The sequence below is a fragment of the Pan troglodytes genome, chromosome 10, assembly GCF_028858775.2.
Source record: "Pan troglodytes isolate AG18354 chromosome 10, NHGRI_mPanTro3-v2.0_pri, whole genome shotgun sequence".
Classification (NCBI taxonomy): domain Eukaryota; kingdom Metazoa; phylum Chordata; class Mammalia; order Primates; family Hominidae; genus Pan; species Pan troglodytes.
The window spans coordinates 99,642,766-99,661,177 of NC_072408.2; the positions used below are offsets into that span (position 1 = coordinate 99,642,766).

The 18,412-nt window shown below is 35.0% G+C and overlaps 1 protein-coding gene across 5 annotated transcripts in view; it reads right to left on the bottom strand.

Annotated features, from left to right (window-relative positions):
- Positions 1–18,412, bottom strand: part of EEA1 (early endosome antigen 1) — a 156,819-nt gene that overhangs the window by 42,293 nt on the left and 96,114 nt on the right. For all 5 annotated transcript variants that reach the window (XM_016923975.4, XM_522610.9, XM_016923974.4 and 2 more), the window contains 5 exons: positions 17,318–17,656; positions 13,072–13,221; positions 11,329–11,448; positions 4,472–4,675; positions 1,367–1,567 (listed from right to left, as the gene is read on the bottom strand). In XM_016923975.4, coding sequence (XP_016779464.2) covers positions 1,367–1,567; positions 4,472–4,675; positions 11,329–11,448; positions 13,072–13,221; positions 17,318–17,656 — 1,014 coding nt within the window. The remainder of the gene's footprint in view (positions 1–1,366; positions 1,568–4,471; positions 4,676–11,328; positions 11,449–13,071; positions 13,222–17,317; positions 17,657–18,412) is intronic.

An 18,412-nucleotide genomic window follows, 5' to 3' on the forward strand; every position in this document is an offset into this window, starting at 1 on the left:
AGGTGTATTATGGAACTTTAAACTGAGAAACAGCTTAAAAGCCTCATTTGTATAGTTAAAGGGACACTCCAGAAAAAAACATTACCTTAACAGTTAAGCTACAGCTGGTTACAGCTAATACCCTTTGGCTAAGCACTTTTGGTTGACATTCTTTTATTAATAATATCACTTAAAGCACTAGGTTTTTCTCAGAGTCCTAATTCTCAAAAGAAAAGTAAGGCCATACATCCTACTTTATGAACTAACACTAGCTCATAAAGAAGTTAAAGTAGTTTTGAAAAAAGCCTCAAAAACTTAAAAAATATCTACAGGTAATATTTTTCAGAGTAATGGCAAAGAAGAAGTTACTGTCAAGGTGATAATGGGAGCAATGATAGTAACAAAAAAATGGGCTGATCTCATTGCTGGAACTAGTTCTGAAATGAATAGCAGTGGAAGAGCAATCTTTTGTAAAGGAAAGGAGCTTGCAATGCAGAAAGAATCACAGACTGTCCTAATATATTAGTTCATTCACATTGTCACTAGACTCCCATTCCCTCCTCATTCCCCTCCCCCTTATATTCGACATCCACATAACAGGTTATCTATCATATAACTCATCTAGCAAATAATTTTTTAAAAAAGAAAGAAATGTATATTCTCTCCAAGTTCTAATAAGTATGCCAGTTATATTATTATATTCCGTCTTTCCAGTGGAATCATTATCTTACAGTAAAATCAAGCCTTGAACTATTTCTATAAATTTCTATTCTATATCACAGAATAAGAAATCAATAGTAAGAATGGAGAAAAAATTATGTCTTACTGCTTACCCCATGATTGACTCATTGAGGAAGACTGCTATATAGAATTCTGAAAGAATACGGCACCATGTAAGGGAATTTTTTTTTAAATCAGAAGTCAGACTTTTAAAGGAAGATTTAAAAAATCAAAGTCAAAAAAATATTTAACATAGAAATCTAATGGTATAATATCTAACTAATTTGAATGTAAAAAACAATCATGGCATGATCAAAACAAGGAAAATCTAAAAGATTTAGTGATTTCACTAGGTGTAGCTTGAGGACAGAGAGAGCGCACCTGAGAGCAAGAGCCAGAGACAGAGAGACAGAGTGAGAGAGAGAAGGAGAGGAGAAAGGAAGAGTGAGAGGAAGGCAGAAGGGAGGAGGGAGGGAGAGACAGAGAGGGGGAGCAGGGGAGAAAGTCAAACAGGAAAGTTCAACAAATTATCTAGATATAGCCTTTATCTAATTCCTATTTCAAATTTTTTCAATTAATATGCAAGGCAAAAAGAGATAGAAACAGAATTTAAAACATTTGATGGTCTAAAACTGGTGCTTTACACAAACATTAAATTTAATATTACCTGTATGTCAAGCTGGGAGACCTTCTCCTTGCTTTCATTTAATTGACTATTTAATTCATTGACACTAGTTTCTAGGGAAAGGACATGGTCTTGTGCAGCTCTAAGATGTGCCTTCTGCTCTTGTACCTGGTCATGCAAATTCTCCTGGGCTTGTTTATGACTTTCTGACTGATTCTTCAACTTCTCTGTTAGTTGAGTTACCTGTTATACAAGTAAGACTAATCGTGAAGTTCACAAATGACATAACAAAAATTCAGAAACCTAAATTTAAGAACCATGAGAATATTAAAGTGCTTTATGATAGTTTATCTCAAATTTTTTCAAGTAAAATTATTCACTTGCCAAAATATGTCAACATAGTATCTCAAATACCAAGAAATAACACTAAATTCAAAGACTGATATTACTTTTAAAATTATTGAGCTGTAAGTTATATAAAATTCATTCAATTTAAGTTGTACAATTTGAGATTTGATGAATGCATACACTTATTTAACTAGCCATCACCACAATCAAGATAAAGAACATTTCCATTAGCCCAGAATGTTTCCTCATGCCCTTCTGCAGTCATTCCTCCCATCCCATCTCTAACTCCAGCCAATCACTGATTTGGTTAAGTAATAAGTTTTCTTTATATATTCTGGGCATTTCTGAATTGTCAGATACACGTATTGCAAATGTTTTCTCCCATTCTGTGTTACGGCTTTTATTTTCATAATGGTATCTTTTGAAAAGCATACTTTTTTTAAATTTAGATGAAATCCAAGTCATTTGATATTTCTTTGATGTACCTTGCTTTTGAGTTCATCAAGCTTTCTGACCATGTTTTTAACCAAAAATTAAATTTTTTTCATTTGCATCCATTGAAATTTTAAAAATTAAAATTTTTTCAGCCAGTTTCTATTTTCCTCCTCCCCACCCTTCTGTGACATTAATTGTACTTATGCTAGCTTACATAATACTATCCCATGGGTCACTAAGGTACTGTGTTTTTTTCCCCATCCTTTTTTCCCTCTGTACTTCACTGTGAACAGTTTCAACTGCCTTGTCTTTTACGTTCACTGATATTGCTTTCTACTTGCTTAATCTATTAAGTACATCCAATAAAATTTTCATTTCACGTATTTTTATCTCTAAAAGTTCAATTATTATTTTATTTTTTTTTTTACCATTTCTGTTTTTTTTTAAGAGACAGGGTCTCACTCCGTCACCCAGGCTGGAGTGCAGTAGCACAGTGATAGCTCACTCCCAGGCTCAAGTGATCCTTTCACTTCAGCCTCTAGAGTAGCTGGGATTACAGGCACAAGTTACTGCACCCAGCCATTTCCACTGCTATCTCCATCATTATAGTTTTTTGTTTCTATCCATAAGCATATTTGAAGAGCTGTTTTAAAGTACTTGTCTGGTGACTCCATCATCTCTTACTTCAGGATCTGTTCCCACTGAATAATTTCTCTCCTCGTCATGGCTCACATTGTTTCTGTTTCTTCACATGTGTAGTAATCTTTTACTATTTATTGTGACCACTCTCGATTTTGTTGTCTTCTTTCAAAGAATGTTTTGTCCCAGCACATATTTAATATTTTTGTGGTTCTACTGGATCCTTTTAAGGTCTTTTTTACACTTCGTAAGGTCAGGTGTATGGCAGCTTTTACTCTAGGGCTAGTTTAGCCTTACTCCCCTCCTAAGGTATGACATTTCTGATATGTCTACTGAATACTCCAAGTGTTCAACCACATCTTTCTTCTGATTGGCTGGAACCTGAACATCTTCCAGCCCTGTATAAGCACTAGTAATTTTTCAGCCTGTAGCTCCTTGATAGTATTCATTGGCCTCATAGAATCCCACTTCACAAGTACAAAACTTGGCATTGAACAAAGCCTCAAGTGAATTCCTAAGCAGATTTCTGAAGCTCTTTCTCTGTACTGCTCCTTCCTTTCTGGTATCCTACCCTACAAATTCGATCTGCCTTAACCTCCCTGAGCTTCAGTCTCTCAATTTAATTTAATATCTCACATCCTCGGTTCAATAAGACCACCAGGCTTTCCTTAGATTCCCCCAAGCTGTGCCACAGTCTGGAAAATGTCTCTGGATCAAAAGTTAGTGTGGTCAAAGAGTTCATGTCACTTGCTTCTCTTCTCTCAGGGATTACAGTCCTGCACTGCCTATTGTCCAATGTCTGAAAACAGTAGTTTTGTACATTTTTCCCACTTTTCTTGGTGTTTATGGTAGAAGGGCTAAATAGGTATTAACTATCCCAATATGGCCAGAAACAGATTTATTTTAATTTATTCTTTAAAATGAATGCAGGGCTTCCTGACCATATTTATATGATAAGCAACATCAAGTTGTATACAACTAAAAACTAACCTAAAGAATTCTTCAAAACTAACTTTGAAATTTGGGGGGAAATCTGTTATATTCTAATTCTAAAATTAGAAAAGTGATATGGCTTTCTGATACTTTGTTTTAAATATTTTCTCATTTAGATAATAACTCTCTTATTACACAATTCTTCCAAAAAAGCAACTGTAAATTCTTTTTTGTTTGAAAATGTATTTATCTAAATTTTATAAACTTTTCCTAAACTACATTTTAATGCTGGAACATTAAGGCAACTTATCAAAATTATTATTGGCTATACATGATGCAAAGACATATACTTTATCAAAATATGTTACTGTTAAGTCTGTATATTAATCAATACACAGTAAAAACTAACACTTGATTAATATCTTCAATTTATGAATACATTTCATTATTCTTTTTTCTAAACATCACAAAATGCCATTAGGCAAGCATGCACTATTAATATTTCTGTTTTTCCAGTGAGCTAACAATGTAAAATGATTTATTCACAGTCACACTAACTTACATCCAGGGACATGAACTGAGAAATTTTCCTTTGTCAAATCATGTTAACTAACTTTCACTACAATAGTAACCTACCTCTTAAGGTACATGAGATGCTATTTGGCAAAAAATATATAACACTTAAAATGTGCTAAAAAGAGCAAGAATGAAGAATCATTTAAATAAAGCACTTAGTAAGACTTAGAGAGACAGAAGTAAATTTTAGAAATATAATATATTTTACAAGCTTACTTGCTCCTGTAGTGTATGGTTTTTTTCTTGTAACTGGTTAAGAACAGCAGTCTCTCCTTCACCAGCCTGAATTTTTGCATAAAGATCTTCTCTTTCTTTTTCTAGTAATGAAATATTTTCTTTACTCTTCTGTAATAAAGCTTCAAGGTTCTGGATCTTTTGGTCCTTATCGCCAATTTGACGTAGAACTTGTTCCAAATCATTCTGTAAAGAATTGAAAACTACTACTTTAAGAATAGAGAACTTAAAAAGTTATTCCTCAAACATAAAATGACTAATAATAAATTCTATCACTCAAATACTCAGTCTTACATTTTTTAAAACTATTACATTTCAATATGGTAAATTTAGTTAAGTACTTAGAACTATATATTTAATAATATAAATCTATATCATTATAAGCTAGAATTTAACAAAAAACTCTCACTTAACCACGTTTTTTTTCTAACACTCTAATATGACCTCCTGCTACTACTCTTTTTCTGACCCTGATTTCAGACACATGAGACTCAATCTCATACTAGGCACACTCCCACTTCAAAGCCTTAGTGTACCAACTGTTCCTTTTGCCTGGAACTCTTCCCCCACAGAGTCATATAGTTTACTCCCCGTTCAACTGTTTGTTCAAACATCACCTTCTTAATTAGGACTACTCTGACCATTCCATTTAAAATTTCAGCCTTTCCCAATATTCCCTATCTTGGTTATCATTTTCTTTCCATAGTGCTTACTTTCCAACACACTAAATAATTTGCTTACATTGTCATGCTTATCTGCCTCACTCCAACCACCCCCCATTAAAATGTATACTCTAAAAAGGATTTTTGTGTCTCAGTCATTGATATATCCAAGATATCTGACACATGTTCTAAAAAAGTCACTGAATGAATAGAAAAATAAATGATTCCACTCTAAATCACATATACCCGCAGGCTCACTTCAATACCCCAAAAGAACTCTTCTATCGATATAGCAAGAGATCCCTCTTCTTTTATTTTCACACCACTCTGCTGACACAGACCCAGCAACCATGTGGTACTCTCATGATTTGTGCCAATATTAAAATATTTGAGATCAGTCACGTTCAAGCATACTTCTCATCCTTCTAAGCTTTGTTCAAATGACAAAAGGCAACCAAACCTCTCTGCCTCTCAGTCTCTGTTCCTGCCACCAATAGATAACTCCTCTCTCTACATTCCACTAATCTGGAATCAGAATTCCAGGCCTAAGCTTCTTTCCATAAAAGTCACTCTGAGGGAGGGGAACATCACACACCGGGGCCTGTCGGGGGTTGGGGGCAAGGAGAGGGAGAGCATTAGAGCAAATACCTAATGCATGCGGGGCTTAAAACCTAGACGACAGGTTGATGGATGCAGAAAACCACCATGGTACATGTGTAACTATGTAACAAACCTGCTCATTCTGCACAAGTATCCCAGAGCTTAAAGTATATATATATATATACACACACACATATATATATGTAAAGTCACACTGTTTTCAAACCTTAACTGAAATTTGATTCTCCCTTTACAGATGCCAATTCTCCCTCACCCCTCACCCTGCCCTGGTCGGTAATGTCTATTCCACTGGGCAAGTAGAGGAGGGTTACCTTTTCCTGGTATTTCACTGCCATTACTCTCTCCCTCATGTGAAAGCTTCGTGCTGCTCTGGGGAGTATGCCATTTACTTATTCTACTCTCTACTTTTTGTTGCTATCATCTATTAAATCCCTACCTCATTCACTGAAGACTTGAGACCTGATTTAGTCTTTCTCTCAATCCCAATTTCTGCCAATTTCCTGGGAAATACAAAATACATAGATAATTAAGAGCATAGCCTCAACATTTATATCATCTTAATTCCTGGACCTTTACTCATTCCACATTTCACCCCCTCATATAGGATTTGTAACCACCTGAAATTCTTCCAGCTAGACATTTCTAACTATCCTACTGTATGACCACAACTTACTGCCTTCCAATTTAATGACCTAATTTCTGTTATTCAATGTCAGAGACGTCAATTTCCTTCTAACGTATTCAGCATATGCCTAGCTTTTCTTCCTGAACTTCCTGTGTAGATATGAACTAACCTTAACTATTCTTTCAACCACATTGTCCATTTCCTTTCACCCAAAAATTTCCAAAAGCCACTCCCAAAATAGCCCAATTCTCCATTCCTTTACTTCTAAGCCCTGTAAAATCACAAAGTAAAATCACAAAGCTCCATAGATCGACGCTACTACAAATTTCTGGTTCCGGTTTCAACCTCCATCACAGTATATACTCAGAATTATCTTGTCAATCTTTTTATTTGAATGAGGTCCTCACCCTCAAACATCCCCCTCAATAACGACTTAAAAGATTCCATATTATCTCTACATTCTCAATCTCTGCTTGCCTGATTTTCAGCTCTTACTATCTCCAACTTTATCAAGAAACATGAGATTTTCAGGAATGATCAATCTTTATTTTCCAAAAATAATTTTATATAAAATTATATATGTATATATAATTACATACACATATAATTAATTAGAACCATATGTTTAATAATATAAATCTATATTATTATAAACTCGAATTTAACAAAAAAACCTTCAATTAACCACATTCTTTTTCTAATGCTCTAAACTCATCTCCTACTACTCTTCTTCTGATCCATGAGACATATATAGATATACATATAACTACATATACATATAATTATATATATAGATATATGGAGCTATGTATATATACCCCACTCCATATTTTCCTCCTTTCCTCAAGCTTCAGTGGATGAGTTCCATTTCACCCTCCCCCATTGTATCCGTTACCTCGTAGCTTCTTAACAATACCTTATTCCCTCAGTTGCCTCTCCCCCAATATCCTTAATAACTCCCTCCCTATGAATCCCTTTGTCCTAGACTATAGACATGTCCAGGTCTCTCGTATTCTCAAAAACATTCCCCATGACACATCCCTCTCCAGTTTCTGTCCAGTCTTTAAACAATTCACATTTACATTTCAAAAATAATTTATATTTACATTCCTAATTCCCTCATCTCTCATTTACTCATTAATCGACAATCAGATTTTCATCTCTATTACTTTACTGAAATTATGTTTAGCAACATTATCAATTTACTTCTTAATTGCTTACTCTAATTGGTATTTTTCATTTATCATACTGAGCATCGCCACCACACAAACCCACATTTGAAGGTGCTGATTACCCCTAACTTTCGACCCTTCCTATTCCTTTGGCTTCCACTCTGCAGGTTATTCTTAATTACTCTGATCATTCTCACTCCTCCTTGGGCTGCTCTTCTTCTACCCAGTCATCCCTTAAGGGGTGGTGTTTCTCAGAAGTCTTATGTAACCAATTACCTATTTTTCTCACTATGCTCTCTCTTCTGGCTGATCACATCTACTCTAATAATTCCATTTACTTCATATATTCTGATGTCTCTCTCGGTTAACATATATAGCATGATTCCCTCCTCCAAGCTTTAAATTAATATTAAATATATCGCACTGGTGCCTCAAGACACATCCTAAACTGAACACATCACATTCCCCTATGAGATGGCCATTTGTCTCACATTCACTAACACAGCTGATGACACCTCCACTTACCATGCATCCACCGCTACCAACCTGGAAGTCATTCCCCTTCTCCCTCATCCCTTTTATCTATTAAGTCAACCAGTGCTGTTTATTTATTTTACCTCCTAAGTATTTCTCACATTTGTCTGTATGACTTCAACAACTGCTTGAACTAAGACCATTATTATTTTTCATCTGAACTGCTGCATATATTAGTCTTTAAACTCATTTCATTCCAGAATATTCCCACCCAAATCCATCTTTCACACATCGACAAGAATAATCTATTTAAAAAGCAAATCTGACTATGGCAATTCTTTCTTAAGACCTTCAATACCTTTCCATCTTCAAAATCTTTCCATCTTGAAATATAAATGTCATGTGAGATCTGCTATAAACTTACCCATATCTAATGCTCTGACTTCTTCTTTAACTAATCTCTAACTTACACTTTAAGGTCCAGCAAAACCTAAGAGTTTAGTTCACACTAGCTTCAGTATCCTTTATCCTTGTAACTTCTATCTGGAGTAAACTTCTCACTACCACCATCTTTGCACCCCAGAAATATCTACTCATCCTTTGTGCTCAGATTGTCACTTTTAAAAAGTTTTCCACGGCTGCTCTTTTCCAGACTCTGTTTGGTTTAGGTAACTATTCTCTATGCTACCATAACAATTTTATATACAGATACACACCTAGAACTAGACTCATTACATCTGCTAGTTGTGACGACTTTTCATGTTTCCATAATGAGGGACTTTGCCTGGCCCCTCTTTCATCCTTTCTGTATTCCTCCCCAGGGAATAAGAATTTAAACTTATTGGAAAGTGCAGAATAAGAAACAAATAACCATGTTCAACTGAGTCCCTGCTGTTCTCTCAGTTTGAGAGACAACCTGTCTGCCAAAGGGTGAAAGGCTGCCATTTCTAGCTTTGTGGCTAAATTAATAAAGTTAATTCTGGGTACAGTGTAAGAAAGCCCACTTGGCTGCTGACTTATACCAAATTCTTCACACTTGCTTTACTATTGTCATTTCTTCCTTGACCTTTACAATAAAGCTCCTAGAGTTATCTATATTCACGCTATCAAACTTTTTTCTTCCCATTCTCTCTTGAACCCCCTCCAATCAGGCTTTTGTCTCACTTCTTTATGCAAATCACCCTAATCAAGGTCATCAATGACCTCCATATTGCCAAATCCAGTGGGATTCTCCATCTTCATTTTGTCTGGTCTCCATCCTTCCAAATGCCCAGACTAAAATCCTTGGAGTCACCCTTGAGTTCTCTCTCAATACTCTACAATAAATCAGTCAGCTTTACCTTTAAAGCATAACTAGAATCTGACTTCTCACTACCACTCTAATCCAAGCTACATCATTTCTTGTCTGGATTATTGTAGTAGCCTTTTAGCTAATTTCTATGCTTCTACTTATGTACCTATACAGTCTACTCTCAACACATCAGCCAGAATAATTCTGTGAAATCATAAGTCAAATCATTTCACCGCTTTGCTCAGAACCCTCCAGTGGTTTTTCAACTTAACTCAAAGTAAAATAAAGTCCTTAAAATTACCTATGAGGAACTGGAGGTTCTGATCTCCTGTGAGCTCTATGACCTGCCCCTTTTAACTCTTCTAACACTCTCCCATCCAGCCCTGACTTCCCGTTATTCTTGAGACATGCTCCTGCCTCTGGACCATTTAACATACTAATGTTCTTCTCTCTGAATCACAGGCTCCTCCTTCCTTCAGGTCTTTCATCTTTTCAAAGAGGCCTAACACTGCAGTCCCAACTTTGGCCTCCCCAAAACACTTCCAACTCCCCATCCCTCCTTCCTTCATCTTTATAGCACTTATCACCATTTAACATGCTATATGTTTTGCCTATTTACCTTGGTTATCGTTGCCTCTCTCACTAAGCTCCATGAGAGCAGATATTTTTGTCTGTTTTGTTCACTGCTATGTTCACAAAATCAGTTCCTTGGCTGAGACTAGAAGTTAATAAATGTTTTTTGACTAACTGAATAAAGAACAAATAAATGAATCCAGTATTTTGATCTCTATCCATCTGACTCCCATGCCACTCTCCAAACTCAGAAGAGAAGGGCATATTATTTATTGCCTCCCTCAAACTGCAATATTGTTTCTACATATATATCTTTAGATTGCCATCTCCTAGAGGGCAAGCACTCTGTCTAGTCACAGTGCTGAGCACAGTGATTAATGAAAGAATGAATTAAAGCCGGGTGCAGTGGCTCATGCCTGTAATCCCAGCACTTTGGGAGGACGAGGCAGGCGGAGCATGAGGTCGGGAGGACGAGGCAGGCGGAGCATGAGGTCAGGAGATCGAGACCATCCTGGCTAACACGGTGAAACCCCATCTCTACTAAAAACACAAAAAATTAGCCGGGCACGGTGGCGGATGCCTGTAGTCCCAGCTACTACCCGGGAGGCTGAGGCAGGAGAATGGTGTGAACCCAGGAGGCGGAGCTTGCAGTCAGCCGAGATAGCGCCACTGCACTCCAGCTCCAGCCTGGGCGAAAGAGCAAGACTCCGTCTCAAAAAAAAAAAAAAAGAATGAATTAAAAAATATCAAAGTCAAATTCATTTCAGCATTTGGGCAACCTCCCCTTACCATAACAAAATGAAAACTTCTTTCAATATTCTAAGCTATGCTGCAGACTTTGTATAAATTTAACCCAAACAATTATATTTTCTACACCTACAATTCCAGTGTTCAGATGATGGTTACAAAGCAGGAAAAGAAATGACCAACAAATACTAAGTTCTACTGAAGGAAATACAAAATATTCTTCTTTACTGGGCTAATGATGCCAGAAAATTTTATTTGAACATTTTTGATTTTCCAAATACTGTATTTTAGTCAATAATAAACAATAATGAATAAATTATTTATAAGTAATTTAAATAAATGTATTTAACTAAACAGATTTAATAGATAAATCTAATAAATTTAAGTAAATTAATATATAAAATATAATAAATACATAATAAATTAGTTTATAATAAATATTTTACATTATGTTGGAAAAACTTTTCAACATAGTAATCAAAAGAAAAATAATTTTCTGATTATCCAGACTTCAAAGTTATCAAAATCCCTCACAATCAAGTATTTTGTACTTTCTAGTTTTACCACAACAAAAGGATAATGATTTGGATTAATTAATTTTATTTTTTCTCTTATATTCTATGTAATGGTAATTAACTTGTGTTTACAAGGCTAATAATGCAACTAATGTTTACCTGAGCTTCTCGAAGTTTTGCCGTGGTGCTTTGCTGAAGAGCCTGTTGTTCTTGATGCTGTTGCTTTGTTTTATCTAATTGATGCTGCAATTCTGTAGAATTTGTAACTTTTTCCTTCAACTTAAAAAAATGTAGATTGTCAATTGAGAACTTAAAGGCATAATGCTATCATTCATAAGTATCTGGCATTACTTCAATTCTCAAGTCTGAACAGAACAAAAAATTCAGGAATATATAAGATAAACTTTAAAAGTGGTACCTCGGCTGGGCACAGTGGCTCATGCCTGTAATCCCAGCACTTTGGGAGGCCAAGGTGGGCGAATCACAAGGTCAGGAGTTCGAAACCAGCCTGGCCAATATGGTGAAACCCTGTCTCTACTAAAAAAAAAAATACAAAAATTAGCTGGGCGTGGTGGCAGATGCCTGTAGTCCCAGCTACTCAGGAGGCTGAGGCAGGAGAATCACTTGAACCTGAAAGGCAGAGGTCGCAGTGAGCCGAGATTGCGCCACTGCACTCCAGCCTGGGTGACAGAAAGAGACTCCGTCTCAAAAAAAAAAAAAGAAAAAAGAAAAAAAGCAGTACCTCATTACTTACAGAATCTTAATCTCATGTTAAAGAAAGTATTTTCTATAAATAGGCTTATCCTAAAAAAACTTTCTCCAGGCTGGCATTTAGTTTATTATTTTTTTGTAAACTAGTATGATCAAGGAATTAATTACATATAAATTATTTTTAACAATAATTTAAACCACATATCAGTATTTCTTTTATTTTTTTCCTTAGTAGTCATAATTATCACTTATTGGAAAAGAATAGGATCATCTACCACATCTAAGATTTTAGGTCTAGAAGAAAATCTATTGCTGAAGCTGCAGATTTTATCGTAGAATATGTGTTTAATTCTGGCCAGTTGTGGTGGCTCACACCCGTAATCCCAGCACTTTGGGAGGCCGAGGCAGGCAAATCACTTGAGGTCAGGAGTTCAAGACCAGCCTGGCCAACATGGTAAAACCCCGTCTCTACCAAAAAATACAAATATTAGCTGGGCGTAGTGGCGCACATCTGTAGTCCCTACTGGGGAGACTGAGGTGGGATAATTGCTTGAACCCAGGAGGCGGACGTTGCAGTGAGCCGAGATCAAGCCATTACACTCCAGCCAGGGTGACAGAGTGAGACCCTGTCTCAAAAACAAATAAAATTAAATTAAAAATTAAAAACTTAAAAATAAAAAAGTGTGTTTAATTGCAATAAAGATGCAATTTAATAACTTTTACTTTATATTACAGGCATCATTTATGGCAACTGCAAGTCTAATGAGGGACAGCATTCAAATATATGCTTAATTTTTAAAAGCAAAAATCCTTAAATGGAAACTCAAAGTTTATATATACCAACTACATGTCATTAACGATCTTTACCAACAATTCATAGTTTACTGTTTCATTAGGAAGTAGTCCTTCCTGAGTAGGAAGACTCTAGCAGCCTGATGGGTTCACCCCCAGAATTTTTCCTGCCTAAAGCTGAAAGAGTAGTTTTCCTTGTGCATTTCTGTTGAGAACTTTAGGGAATACAATTACAACAAAATGACTTAATGTAGTTAATAAGCAGGATGTTGCTATTGGAGAGCAATAAATTTGCACTTTAAAAAGTCCAATTAAAGCTTTGACAATTAACAGATTGATGAATCATAATCATGTTAAAGATGCCTCAAGCCTATCAATAAATTGAAAATGCTAGCTTACCTGCTCTTCTAACCGAGAAAGTTTGAGTTGTAAATCAGCCACTTGTTGTTCTTTATCCATCAACTTTTCACTTGAAAGCTGTCTCTGTTCCTTCAGCCTACCATGAGCTTCCCCTAGTTGGCGCTCTGTCTCCAGAAGTTTGCTATGTAACTTTAAAAAAAGAAAAAAAAAATGTATGTACATATGTATAAACACACACACAGCACCACCTACTTTCCAAACAATGTTTTACTTTTCACCAAAATAAGTACAATATCTTAATTTTCGTGATACTTTGGGGAAACCTAAGATTTTATACAGTAATTTTAACTGCAACTGAATTTTAATCATATATTATAATGAATCACATAAAATTATGGTTAAACATCACAATTTTTGTTTTTGTGTTATGTTACTGCTCTCTTAAAACAAATGCAGGTTCTTGTTTGGATATAAGTGCTGGAATTTTCAGGAACTTAAAAGAATAAAATACAACTTAAAAATTAAGACACTTAGTACACACTCAGATCTATTTTACAGTATTGTTTAAAGTTCCACAGTGATTCTTGTTGGTTTTCCATAGCCAAGAACTACTACAGTTAACTTTTTACATTTGGGTATTGGATAGTGCCCAGTGCATTCCCAAGTCCTCATACTGGCACATAATTTCTAAATAAAATACAGGAAATGATCATATATATATATATATATGGTGACCCTCATTCATTAACTTTACAAATGCCACCCAATTAAAACTAAGGGAGTTAAGAACCATCACGAGTAGTCCACCCTGTTATACATACCCTATCCTAACAGCAAATCAGTGTTCCTTCCTACCTCTTACAACACTTTCCTGCCACTAGTTCGCTCTCACTAATCCCTCTGGCTGGAAGACACATCTGCTTTCAAACGGCCACCTGTCAAAACCTATCCGATATTCCCAATTCCAAGTACCACCTCCTCTCTCTAACACAAAGATTTCCTGATCACATAAATGGATTAAAAATTACAACAGCTGAAGTACTAAGAGGGGGGAACAAAAGAAAGAAACTCTTCCAATTTCCCATAATATACAGAATCCTTTTATTATAATTCTCATAATCTTTGGTATGATAGATAGTACTTGCCTTATCCTCTCCATGATATTTACACAATTATTAAAGGTAGGTACTGTTTCTTATTCATTTATGTATCCCCTAGTAAATGAGGGATGTGTCTTTTAGAAAGCATAAATGCAGCCAGGCACAGTGGCTCAGGCCTGTAATCCCAGCTACTCAGGAGGCTGTGGCAGGAGAATCGCTTGAACCCGGGCGGCAGAGGTTGCAGTGAGCTGAAATCTCGCCACTGCACTCCAGCCTAGGCGACAAAGTGAGATTCCATCTCAAAAGAAAAGAAAAAGAAAAAAAGAAAGCATAAATGCTAAATTTGTTTATCTGAACTAAAACTCAAATATGTAAGTTAGTTTAAGTTATTCATTGATATCCCCATGGCTCAGTTTCCTTCCACTATGAATGCTTATATTTATTCATTCATTCACTCACTAAAACATAGGCAGATTAACAAGCAAAATGCTGGCTGGGCGCGGTGGCTCATGCCTGTAATCCTAGCACTTTGGGAGGCTGAGGAGGGTGGACTGCCTGAGCTCAGGAGTTCAAGACCAGCCTGGGCAACATGGTGAAACCCCATATCTACTGAAATACAGAAAGTCAGTCAGGTGTGGTAGCATGTGCCTGAAGTCCCGGCTACTCAGGAGGCTGAGGCATGAGAATTGCTTGGACCTGGAAAATGGAGGTTGCAATGAGCCGAGATCATGCCACTGCACTCCAGCCTGGGTGACAAAGTGAAACTCTGTCTTAAAAAAAAAAAAAAAAAAATCAAGCCAAATGTCAGGCAGTAAAAATAAAAAATGAATAAGAGATGGTCTTTGCACCCGAAGAGTTCAGAGTCTATTAAAGAAAGACATAAATTATGATAATAAACTATATTATGGTATAAGTAAAATATTAAAGATATGTACATGCTTAAGCTATCTTGGGTGTGGGGAAGCAGTGGCATGTTTAGAAAGGATTTTTAGGGAGAGTGTGGGGGGGCGGGTGAGGGTTGAAAAATTACCTGTTGGGTACAATGGTTACTATACGGGCAATGGGTACACTAACAGTCCAGACTTCAACATTACACAACACATACATGCAAGAAATCTGCACTTTTACCCCCTAAATATATTTTTTAAATTTTTTCAAATATTTAACTTTTATTTTAGGTTCAGGGATACATGTGCAGGTTTGTTATATAGGTAAATTACGTGTCACAGGGGTTTGGTGTACAGATTATTTCATTACCTAGGTAATAAACATAGTACCCAATAGGCAGTTTTTCGATCCTCACCCTCCTCCCACCTTCCACCCTCAAGCAGGTCTGGCTGTCTGTTGTTCCCTTCTTTGTGTCCATATGTACTTAATATTTAGCTCCCACTTTTAAGTGAGAACATGTGGTATTTGATTTTCTGTTCCTATATTAGCTCGCTTAGGACAATGGCCTCCAGCTCCATCCACATTGCTATAAGGAGCATGATCTTGTTCCCTAGAAAAAAAAAATTATAAAAAGTGACAAGTGAAGTAAATAGTATCTATCAAGGTGAAGAGGAATAAAAAGAATATTTCAGGTCAAGAAGACAGACTGAATGATACAACAAAAGCAAGACACAGCACACATGTAGGAAAAAACTAAAGACACTTCCATATTCTTGCAGTGAAGAATAAGGAAAAGAAGGGTAAATTGCTGAGGAGGTGAGCCAACAAGATCACTATGGATAGTGCATGTCATAACAAGGGACCTCAACTTAATCCATTAGGCCATAAAGAGTTATTAATGGGCTTAAAGCATGGTTGGAACATGGTAAGATTTGCCTTTAATATAGATTACTCTGATGCCTATATAAAGAATCAATTTGTCAGGGGCAAGAAGGAAGGCAGATCAGTTAGCGGTTGTTACAGTGGTTTAAGAGTGAGACAAGGAGGACAGGGCCAGCAGAAGCAGGGAAGGAGAAGACATGTTACAGAAATATTCTTAATTCTTCTGATTCACTGTATCATGGAACTCACAGTCCAAACTCAAAAATTAGTATTAGCATATGTGAAGTGCTTACTCTAATTTCTGAAACATAACTGAAGCTCATTAAATTACTAACATAATCATGATTATTATTATTACTAAAGGATAGAAAGCCATGAAAATTATTAATTATAGTAAAATAAAGTATCACTGCCATTTTAGAAAAACAGCTGAACGTTATCAAAAAAGTAGCTGAGACTTGAATATCCCCCAATTTCCATTTTCAACCAATTTTCAATGTTACCTAAAGCAATAATTAGAACACAGGTATTAAAAAATTAAGTTAATAGCAAAGTCAAAACTTGCATTAAACTTCATCTGATAGCCACTATATTATTAACCTATACAAAATATTTTTGCCTTTAAGCTAGATTTACCTACACAAAATACTTTTGTGTAGGTAAATAATGTAGTTCAAAATATGAGCTATATAGGTAAATAATATATGAATTGTATATAATATATATGATATGAATAATATATGAATTATATATCAATATCATATGAATATCATGATATATTGTGTGTATATGTACTATATATAAATATATATAATATATATTTCATAAATATATAAATATATAATATATATTTCATAAATATATAAATATATAATATATAGTTCATATATATATAATTCATATATTATTTACCTATACAAAATAGCCACAGCATTAGGGCTGATTCACTTTCTACAAAATATCTAATTTTTATTTATTTTCAAAAAAGTTTTCCCTAAAACACATAATTTTTTAAAAATATCCAATTTGTATGCTATTTGTTTTATAATAATGATGCTTTTAAAATTTAGTAACAAAAAAATTTCAAATGAAAGAATGGTCAACAATTCAAATTAATTATAATAGCTAAAATCTAGTGAGTACCTACACGCCCCAGGTACCATCCTAAGCAATTTATAGTATCAATTCATAAACATTTCCCCACAAAGCTGTAAGATGGATATTATAATTTTTTTAAGGGAAACAAATTAAAAGAAATGAGATCTGACAACACTACAGGATATAAAAGTTAAGAGTTAATCTTTTAAAATGATAATATTTTTTCAACATGAACTATATTATGATCAAATAACCATCAAGTACACGAAGAAGAAACCAGAGGGAGAATTACAATAAATAAAATTAACAGCTCTTACTTGATTAATTTCACTTTGGAGTTGTAACCCATGCTGCTCCTTTTCTTCTCTCTGTTGTTGTAGCTGCTTAAACTCCACCTTTAGATGCTGGTACTTGGTCTCTACCTCAGATAATTCTTCTTTGAGCTTTTGAGTAGCTTCTCCTTTTTCACTTAGTTCTACATGTATTCTATGCAGTGAGGTTTCAGATGCAGACAATCTTGACTGAAGCTGTTGACAATCTAGGTCTTTTTGATGAAGGGTTGCCTGAATATTCTTTTTACTCACAGATTCTTCATTATGTTTCTCCTCTAACTTAGTATAGTCTTGTTCTTTTTTCAGCAAGTTTTCTGTCAAGGTCTAAAATATCAATTTAACAATTTATTTCCTTTTCTAATATTTTTAATTACTCCAATTACTCAAACAATCTTTGGAGCAGTACTGTCTCCTACTATACATTTTAGTCAATATTAAAATATAAAACAGTGACAATGTTCTAGTCAAGAATTAAATCATTACATACTAACTTGTGATTTCACTATTGGTCCACTTAACTAAAATCTACTAATACAACTTAAGAATTGCCAAGCAAATGTTGACATTAAAAAAAAAATAAAATCTACTGGATTTTTTAGGTTATGTGACATATTTATATTCTTCCATTTGAGTTAAAAACTGAAACTACCATTCTACCAACAAATTATTTTGAGTAAAAATATACTATGCAAACTTTGATTTTTCACTGTGCAATTTCATAGTTGGTAAGAGCTTTAGCACAGCAATATCATCCACTGTTCTAATGCACCTAACCTACTGATTGCATCTTTTTATGCTCTTCTTGTTAAAGACCAAGTTTTGGAGTCACAAGCTAAGACTAATTCAAATTTTTTTCTAGGTGTATTAAAAAATGATCTAAAGCTAATCACCTGCCTTAAATTTTGTCATTTTTCAATGCAATCAAGTATAAAACATAAAAATAACACTTCTAATCAAAGACCTGGATCAACCAACCTAATCTAATGTCAAAGCCTGGTCTCAGTGGGGTTGTAAAAATTAACACTGAACATTTTAAGTAAACATATTTAAGCAAAAAATATGGATCAGAATTTTAACTAA